Genomic DNA, 10,296 nt, shown 5'->3' on the forward strand with positions numbered 1-10,296 from the left:
TTGTATTTAAGTTCGGATGTATAAGAATATATTAGAATGTTTGTTATTTGACCATCTTATTCATGAATTTTGTTTTTCTTCAGTAATATTCTGTTAGAATAAAATGCTGAAATGGTATTATTCTAACAAAAAAAATATTCTGATAGAATAAAATCGGTAAAATTTCAAATTAAATTAATTAAAAAATTCAGATTTTATAAATTAGGATAATTAATCATCCCTAAAATTCCAAAAATTTCCTTTTATAAATGTAGTTAATTGTCCAAAATACCCTTTTGATAAAAATTGTGTGATTATATGATACATGCTACCCTATTGTAATATCATAGACCCTCAGATCATGATTGTTGATTCTATTCATCCGATGGTCCAGATCTGTGCATTCTGGCACACAATAGTTACTGCAAAAACAATATAACCTAACCCTATATATATATATATATATATATATATATATATATATATATATATATATATATATAGGTTCAGGTTCATTTGAAACCATTCTAATTTTGTGAGGCCGTGAGACCAAATCTAAAAATAATTTTAAAATGCAAAATAAATGGAAAAATCCAAAAATTCTTTTTTAAATATTATTTTTGAAACTTGAATTAACTAAAAAAAATTCCGTTTTTTTTTTTTGAAAAATACATGAAATATTATAATAATATATTACACTGACATATTCTAAAAAATAATTTTAAAATGCAGAATAAATGAAAAAACTAAAAATTCTTTTTTTAAATATTATTTTCGGAACTTGAATTAACTAAAAAAATAAAAATAAATTCCATTTTTTTTAAAACTACGTGAAATATTCTAATAGAATATTACACTGACATATTCTAAAAAATAATTTTAAAATGCAGAATAAATGGAAAAATCTAAAAATTCTTTTTTTAAATATTATTTTCGGAACTTTAATTAACTAAAAAATAAAAATAAATAAAAATAAATTCCATTTTTTTTTGAAAAATACGTGAAATATTCTAATAGAATGTTACACTGACATATTTTAAAAAATAATTTTAAAATGCAGAATAAATGGAAAAATCTAAAAATTCTTTTTTTAAATATTATTTTCGGAACTTGAATTAACTAAAAAAAAGTAAAAAAAATAAAAATAAATAAAAATAAATTCCATTTTTTTTTGAAAAATACGTGAAATATTTAATAGAATATTACACTGACATATTCTAAAAAATAATTTTAAAATGAAAAATAAATGGTAAAATCCAAAAATTCTTTTTTTAAAATATTATTTTCGGAACTTGAATTAACTAAAAAAAATTAAAAAATAAATAAATAATAAATAAATAAAATAAAAAAAATGTGTCTCACGGTCTCACAAAATATAGGTGGTCTCAAATGAACCTAACCCTATATATATATATATATATATATATATATATATATATATATATATATATATATATATATATATATATATGGTTAGGTTATTTTTTTTTTCATTATATATTGTGTGCATGTATGATTGATTCTGGACCAATATATATATATATATATATATATATATATATATATATATATATATATATATATATATATACACACACACACACACACTAGCCGTTTACCCGCGCGAAGCGACGGATGATTAAAATTTTCTTTTAAAAATTAAATGGTGATTAGTTTCAATTCAATGATTTGTTTTTCTTTTACGAACATTGTATTCTTTTTATTGTATTCATCGTTTTTTGTGTATGGGAATGAGATATGTGTTTTCATATGTTGGATCCATTGTGTAAAAATATATCATTTATGTTTCATGATAACATATTCGATTCCAAGCATTAACAAATATTTTCTTTGAGAGTATATATTTTGTGTTTCACATTTATGAGTTACGGTTATGGACTTAGAGTTTAAGGTTTGGTGTTTAGTAAAAATAAGTTATCTAATCCAATATAAGTTAGCTTTGTAACAAAATAAACATAAAATTATGTCAAATATTGCTCATTTTTAATATTTTAATATTGTTTCATCTAATTTAAAAATGGTGTTAGCTTTTAACTTTGAATATTAAGTCGTATTGTTTTTTTTAAATTTTAATGTCGTCTTTTTAAATTAAAAAACATACGTTTTATTTATTTTAGCAAGCAGTCCTCTTTCGATAAATGATTATGTTTTAGAAACATGTTAATTACAGAATATGTTGTGTATCAGCAAATAGTTTATTGAGAGTATAGATTTTATGTTTCGCATTTATGAGTTACGGTTATGGAGTTAGAGTTTAAGGTTTGGTGTTTAGTAAAAACTAAATTATGACCCGCGTTAAACGCGGGAAACGCATAAATAAAATATAAATGTATATAGATATTGCAGAATAATTATAAAAAAATAAGGGTTATTGATATTATTGAAATGTGTATAAAATACACTAAGGTTGGTAAATATATATATACTCGTTGAAGGACTTCTTTGTATACAATATTTTTTGTTTTATTAGTTAAACGACCTTCATTTCCATAAAGTACCTTCAAACCTTTTTTACTTGTGACACCAGAAACATCTATATATAATTAACCATGCGCAAAACGGGTCTACGCAAGTATAATCCAACGTTTGACAGTGCACTTTCAAAATACATTGTTATTTTATGGTTATATTGCGAAATAGAATTGTTTATTTTAAAAAATAGCAACTTATTTATGTTTATTTGAAATGAACCACATAACCCCCCCCCCCCCACACACACACACACATACAATATTAAATATAAAAAAAACTCTATCAAAGAAATATAAAAACATTTATGCTTGCTCGATTTAGATATTGCCCATAACTCATTGAAAATGTCAAAATACATAATTGGCACACAACTTACTTGTTATTATGAGACGAATTAAAACAATTTAAACAAATGATGATTTTTTATTTTTATTTTATGACAATGATAAAATAATGGAAAAATGAATGTTTACTTCAAGACATTTGCGGACGTTTGAGTAAGGTCTATGGTTTTAACTGCTGAGTATTCATATCTTTCACATATATCTATTAAATGGTTATTCAAGATGAATTAAAAGTTCATTGCTATTTCTTGCCAATTTAGAAGTATGTTTCGACCACTTTTGTATCAGATAAAAAACATATAGGTTCTCTAAGTATTACTGCAATTCTACTTTCATATAAAATTACTTTTTTCGCATCAGACCAAACTCGGTGTTTTTAAGCATTATTATCATCCTATATTATACATTCTTGATAGTTTTTAAAAGTTAGTTGCAATAATTTCTTTTTGAAAGTTCGTTGTTATTTCTTGTTGCTTTTATAAATAAGTTTTAGAGTATTTTTTTGTATCAAACCAAATTTGAAGGTTATTTTTGCATTATTACCATCGTATATGTTACATTTCATTTGTATTATTTGAATATAGTTTTTGTAGTTCAAAATCGATACGAATATAAAAATAATGACTAAATATTAACCGACTCTCTATAATGTATAATTAAAAATCAAGACACTATAATCATAATTTATTGATGTTAGTTAATATGTAATTTATTTGGGGATGAGGTTAGTTTTTGGTTACTTATTTGGGAAGTATAATATGTATTATGCATTACAAGTGTTTATCTTTTAAATTTAGCATTTGTTACTTTAGAATTTTATTTTGGCTTGAAATAACCATGATCATCCCATATTTAGTATTTTTCTTTTTTTGCACCTTTACTTCCTACTGACTTGCATTCATTAAAACAAGATTTAACATTTAAAAAAAAACAAATATGAACAATAAACTATTAAACTCAATGGATATGCTAAAAGAGACATAAGACTTGCCTTTTGTGAGATCAATAATACCAAATTGAACAACTTTCTGCAAAATAATTTAAGAACCAAAGAAAAACGTATCCTACTTTGATGGATTTTTTTTATCAAAGGTTTGATGTTCATTTTTAGCATTCTATTTTTATACCCAATATAATTCATAAGTGAGAATGTGGTAAGTCTTAAGTTTAAGTATTATGAGGTCAATGGTAAAATAAAAGCACAATACATGGTAGAGAAATGTTAACAATATAAATTTTCAACTATCTATACAAAAGGAGACAATTTTTCATATAAATTTATCAAACGAAACGATTCGGTATGGTCAACATAAATGTTGACTTCTACTCTGTTTGTATGACCACGACCTCTTCAGCCACAATCCACCCATTACACTCCTGCTTCAAAGAAGGTGCACATCCCTTCACCAAAAATAACACAATGTAAGAAATAGCAACCATCTGCTTATATTATGGCATCTTACTTTCTTTCATTTTTAGGGTTAATGTCATAAATGCTATTTCTTGCTTTTAACCTTTTTTCAATCTCCCTTTTCTATACAAATTTGGTAAAGAAACTTTGTATGAAGTGAACTTACCTTAGAACAAGTATACACAATTACACTTGTCCAATCCCAATTTTCCAATGACTGATTCTTTGATGCTTCCTGTAGAAAATATAACAATGGAGGCATAAGCTGCATTTCATAGTGCCTTATTTCACCACACAACAAACATCTTCCAGGATCCCCTGCTTCTGAAGTTGCCAAAAGTGGCTTCCCACCATATGAGTATCTACACACACACACACAAACTCAACAATTATAATAATTAAAAAAAAAAAACACCCTTTTCATCATCTTTCATAACAATTTAAGTACACCTGAAACAATGCTCTGGATACACATCCAATCGTTTCTTGAATTTAAGATAAGTTTTGTCAGCATGTAGGGTTCTATCATACTCATAACTTTCCCCTATCCATGATTCTTTCTCATCATTATCATCATCTTTCTTCTCTTCGATTTTATGTTTAGATTCACTCTTATTGAGAGCAGCAGCGTCCTCTAAATAATTTTCCTCCTTAGGATATATATAAAAGCATGGTAGCACTGCAACCGATAAAACCATTCTTTTATTTACCCAAAATATAAAAGTTTTAACATTTTTCTCGGAAAAGTAGTCATACCTGGTGTCTTGTCATCAATGGATCTACTTAGGCTTATAGGTGAGGGGTTTTCAATTGAATCAGATAAAGTATTCTGCTTTTTCGTTTTGGAAGCTGAAGCTAATGTTGTGGCTTCATTAAGGGCCTTACATATGGCATCAAGATCTATTTCATCATCATCTTCTTCTTCATCATTGAATGCCCATGGATCATCTTGCAACTTAGTGGTTGATGGTGATGCAACAGAATCATGGGATGAAGGGTTTAAATCTTTATCAGTGGAAGATCCCTGAACACGAAGAGCACGCCATCTGTATATGAAGAAAGATTTTTGAGTAATTATGATTTGTGCATTATTTAATATTTACTTAACAAAACAGTATAACTGTATAAGTATAAACTACCTCTTGGTTTCACAAGCTGTTGCAATGCAAGAAAATATGTAAATAACACGCTCTTCTGTTGTCATTGTTGTACTGGAAATAGGAGCATAAATCTGGGAATTAAAGCAAATAAAGCACAGTTATAAACCACTTCAATTTCATTCAAAGATCTAAGATCATAAAAATCAATGACTTGAAATTAACATTAACCTGAGTCACAAGACATAGTTTCTCTCCACATGAATCACACTTAAGAAGATCAGGTTTTATAATCGAATGGAGAAAAGGCCAATCCTGCAAAAGCAATAGACTTGTTATATAGCAGCATAAATTGTCGTATCACATGAATCCCACTAATGTATTCGATTTACTTACAGGAACTCCACCAATTTTGGTTGTATAATGATCAGCTGCTTCAGAATTATCATCAGCCCAAAGTCCTGGCATGCCTAGCATGACTTCCCCCATCTTGAACAAAGTAAATGCGACGTGATACAATTAGAACAAGAACAAGCATAATCACTCAATATGTAATTTCGATTGTAATTCTGTAGACAAACTTAAATCGACAGTGAGAACTAGTACAAATATAGAAACTTGAGAAGATTTGTGAATTGTGAATCAACAAGCACCAAAATATGTGTAATGGTAAAGAACGAGCAAAATATACAGTGGTCCATGCACAAAACCCTAAACGAAAACCGCCTATGAAATTAAGAGAGATGTGATGTTCTAATGTCAACAGAAGAGTAATTAACTTAATGTAAACTAATTGGAGGTCCATGAAGATATAAGCATATACCGTTTTGGGTGATTGAGAAGATGCCAAAACAGCTGGGAGCTTTACGGATATATCTTCGAACTATGCTTCTCCTGAAAGAAATTTGAACGGATAAAAGCAAGATCAGAAGGCGGTGGCGGCGGCCGCGAGCTCGACGGGTTGGGTTGGGTTGTACGAGAAGGCTGAAGAGTATGCGCTCATTTACTCTTTTCTTTCCGGGGAATCATTGAATTACATAACCCCCTAGACTATTGTAAAATTTCACCTTTAGTCCCTCGGCTAAATAATTGTGTTTCCTGATATTTTATTGAAGAAAAAAAATTGCAAATATAACTAAATTTCTTAATTACTTTGTGGCAAATAGTAAAAAAGAAAATCCAAATTACAAATATAACCATGAAAATCAGAGATGGATTAAGCCCAACTGCGATTTTAGACCAAATCTGTAAAAAAAAAATTAAAATTTGGACCAAAAGTGTAAATTTTGGACCAAATTTGTAATAAATTTTGAAATTTGGGCCAAAAATGTAATTTTCGAAAGTTGGATGACTTGTTGACCGGGTCAAGGGGTTAAATTGAATACGATTACCGGTTTTTGGGACTTAGTTGAATAAAAAATATATATAGGGACTAAATCGATTAAGAGGCCAATATGTAGGGATTTTATTATTTAAAATAAAAATAATTAAATAGACAACTTTATAGTAATTATTCATCTAGCCGAGGACTACAGGTAAAATGTACAATAGTCTAGGGGGATAATGTAATTCAATCTCCCCGGAAAGAGAAGAGCAAAAATGGCGCATACTCTTGGAGATTGAAAAAAGGTTAAAAGCAAGAAATAGCATTTATGACATTAACCCTAAAAATGAAAGAAAGTAAGATGCCATAATATAAGCAAATGGTTGCTATTTCTTACATTGTGTTATTTTTGGTGAAGGGATGTGCACCTTCTTTGAAGCAGGAGTGTAATGGGTGGATTGTGGCTGAAGAGGTCGTGGTCATACAAACAGAGTAGAAGTCAACATTTATGTTGACCATACCGAATCGTTTCGTTTGATAAATTTATATGAAAAATTGTCTCCTTTTGTATAGATAGTTGAAAATTTATATTGTTAACATTTCTCTACCATGTATTGTGCTTTTATTTTACCATTGACCTCATAATACTTAAACTTAAGACTTACCACATTCTCACTTATGAATTATATTGGGTATAAAAATAGGATGCTAAAAATGAACATCAAACCTTTGATAAAAAAAATCCATCAAAGTAGGTAAATTTAGGTGTTTTCAGATAAACTTTATGTATAATAAGATCGAAAATGTAAGTATAATGTACCTTTGTTACGGGAAGAAGAGTGGCTGCATGTGAGAAAGCTACATCGGTTAGTGAAGCGGGTAGTGGATTTGAGACTACATCAGCTGCATATGTACGTCTATGAACTTCTCTCAAAGCATGCAAAGAAAGCTGCCATAACAGTTCCACGAATCTGCAATTATCATTAATCATATCAGATTACTATTTTTGTTTTTCCATGCAGATGAAGTGACATTAACAAATTTGAATTAGCACCCACACAATATGACTTTATAAGGTTTGATTAAGAGAATATTAGAGTGTCTTCCATGCAACTACTTCTGAAGAAACTGAAGATAATATCAGATATACCTTATAAAGAGAGAGGCACTGCTTGTAATGATGTATAGCAGTTAGCTAACAGTTATTTCTAGTGCAAGATTATCATTTATTTCCACCCCCACAGAACATACGATTACAATTCTCTGCTCTTTATTTTGTCCACTCTAAATATCTCTGTATGAATTACAGAAAGGAAGGCTAGGCACACGATTACAACAACCAAGCACAGCAAGATATTGATGGATATGGTATTCATTCAAACTTTTTGGGTTAAGGCACTAATGCCAATAGCTTAATCCAACATCACACTTTTGCCACAAGTGCTCACAAGTGCTCACAAGTCACAACATATATAGCATAATCTGTCTTATCTAACCCTGCCCCTCAATTTCTTCAATAAGCTTTGTGGAGAATAGCACATAATCAAAGGGTTAATATCATGTCTTATGTATTGAGCACAATTAAATCGTAGTGAAATTATAATTACATCCATAGAGAGACAGAAGGGAAATTTTGTAGCCAACCGACCTTGGTCCGCAACATGTAGCCAGCGATGAAACCCTCGAATTACTTCTCGGAAGCGCCCCTTGTGATTCAAGCTCACTTATGATGCTTTGTACGACCTAATAACAAACAAAACCCCCCCAAAATGTAACATCAAACCTACTATTAAATTGCTTGAATCGTAAAATTGAAAAGAAAATTACCTTCCGAAAATCGCGAGATTGAGTAGAATCAAAAATCGGCCACACTCTATCAAAATCCTGAAAGATCGATCTCAATGTCAGATCAACCAAAAGCTACAGATCGTAATTGTAGATGAAATGTAATTAGAAACCAAACGAGAAACGTTTGTTAGCGTACTTTTGGACCTCTGAGAGAGGACAATATGAAGTATAGAAGCTGTTCACCCAATTTAGGGTTGGAGTGTCGAAATAACCCCACCCGAGGAGTACCGTTATTTGCTCCGACTCCGATGATCGACGGATCAAGCCCTAACAACAAACAGTTGGTATACATCGCACTTTCTAGCTCCGTCTCTCTTTCCTTTTCTCGGTCCATCGTCATCAACCATGCGCTTTCTCTCTCTGTACATATAATCTCCCTCTCTCTCTCTACATCTACAGCTTTGTTCTCATCTCTCTCTCTCTCTAGATTTGATTTTTGCTTAAGAAGATTTAGTTATATATTTTTTCAAACCAGGTCCTTGATAAATAAAAAATGTTACAGATTTCTCCCTCGTTTTTGGGTGCTTTTGAATTTTGAAATGTTTGTGGTGGGACCAGGTTGTTACATAAGGTTGTCACGTTTGTTTGTGCCGGACGGGAGAATTTCAAATAAGCCTCCTCCGTTCTAACGTGCGCTGCGGGTGCACTTTAAAGAGATTATTGCCGGCCAAGGTCAACTTCAATTTTTTAAACGGTCCTTTGGACGAGGTTTTGGGCCTTTTGGGCCGATACTGCCATGGCTAAAAACCTAAAATGTCTATCCATCAAATTAGAGACTTTTATATCGGGCTCTCTACCAGGTAGAGGTGGCAATGGGTCGATCTGGGTTGGGTTCGGGTTCAATCCATTTATTAATTGGGTTGAAAATTTCAACCCAACCCAACCTGTTTATTTAAATGGGTTGATATTTCCAACCCAACCCAACCTTTCAGATAAATGGGTTGTCACCGGGTTGACCCGTTTATGTAATTCCCAAACCAACCAATTAAATAAATTGGTTAAATTTGGTTTGACCCATTTAAAATAAAAAGAATAAATAATTTAACTAAAGATTACACCACTTAAATTAGTTATAGACTTAAATAAAATTTCAATGTATGACAAAAGCACAATCACAATTCACATATATAAAGAAATTATTCAAATAACATTAAAGATATGTAATTTCTAAAAGATTTTTAGAGTGGTTAGTGTTGTCGTGTCAAGCAAAAAGGTAGAAATTAGGATTTTATTTTTTTAAAACATAAATAATAATACAAACATTGTAATTTATAAACTAATACATAGATTAATACATGATAATATTTTAATAATTATTATATTTAATATAAATTAAAGTTAAATGGGTTGGTGGGTTGAAAACGGGTTGATAGTTTTTACCCGACCCAACCTATTTAATTAAGTGGGTTAGACAGGTTGATCCATTTAACATAAATGGGTTGAAAATCTCAACCCAACCTGCTAATTTTGGGTTGGGTTCGGGTTGGGTTAGTGAGTTGGGTCAGTTTTTGTCAGCTCTACTCTCAGGTTTGTCTTTAAAACGGTCCGTTTTTTTTCCCTGTGAAGGTCTTGTAAAAGGCAAGTTACGGATCGGTTTTTGGTTTTTTCTTCAGCTGAACTTGATCTTTGAAGGTTCGGACTCACAGTTTTTCCGTGTTTTTTTTTGTTTCGTTTTTCAAATTCTCCATTAGCAAATATGTGATTAACATCAAAATAATATATTAAGATTTATTAAAAATGATACATTTAAGTTTAATAAAATAAAAATAAATGAAAGTAGTTAGATAATGTGTGATTAAA

At 30.0% G+C, this 10,296-nt stretch overlaps 1 protein-coding gene across 1 annotated transcript; it reads right to left on the reverse strand.

Moving 5' to 3' along the window:
* Positions 1 to 3,966: 3,966 nt before the first annotated feature.
* Positions 3,967 to 8,933, reverse strand: LOC145087787 (uncharacterized). The gene is made up of 11 exons (XM_079025851.1): positions 8,633 to 8,933; positions 8,476 to 8,532; positions 8,297 to 8,391; positions 7,469 to 7,619; positions 5,721 to 5,813; positions 5,556 to 5,639; positions 5,367 to 5,458; positions 4,984 to 5,273; positions 4,678 to 4,906; positions 4,394 to 4,589; positions 3,967 to 4,217 (listed from the first exon to the last, which is right to left on the reverse strand). The coding sequence occupies exons 1-11, from the start codon at positions 8,834 to 8,836 to the stop codon at positions 4,140 to 4,142; spliced, it is 1,569 nt and encodes a 522-aa protein (XP_078881977.1). The 5' UTR covers positions 8,837 to 8,933; the 3' UTR covers positions 3,967 to 4,139.
* Between the last annotated feature and the right edge of the window lie 1,363 nt (positions 8,934 to 10,296).

The sequence above is a fragment of the Lactuca serriola genome, chromosome 2 (genome assembly GCF_051521515.1).
Source record: "Lactuca serriola cultivar US96UC23 chromosome 2, Lser_US96UC23_V15, whole genome shotgun sequence".
Lineage (NCBI taxonomy): Eukaryota > Viridiplantae > Streptophyta > Magnoliopsida > Asterales > Asteraceae > Lactuca > Lactuca serriola.

Bases quoted from the DNA above. Each gene is read 5' to 3' on its own strand.
- LOC145087787 (XM_079025851.1), bottom strand. From the start codon at position 8,836: ATGACGATGGACCGAGAAAAGGAAAGAGAGACGGAGCTAGAAAGTGCG. The intron at 5,459-5,555 runs GTTAATGTTAAT...TTTAATTCCCAG, and splicing joins AACTATGTCTTGTGACTCAG to ATTTATGCTCCTATTTCCAG. The intron at 4,590-4,677 runs GTGTACTTAAAT...GTGTGTGTGTAG, and splicing joins TATCCAGAGCATTGTTTCAG to ATACTCATATGGTGGGAAGC.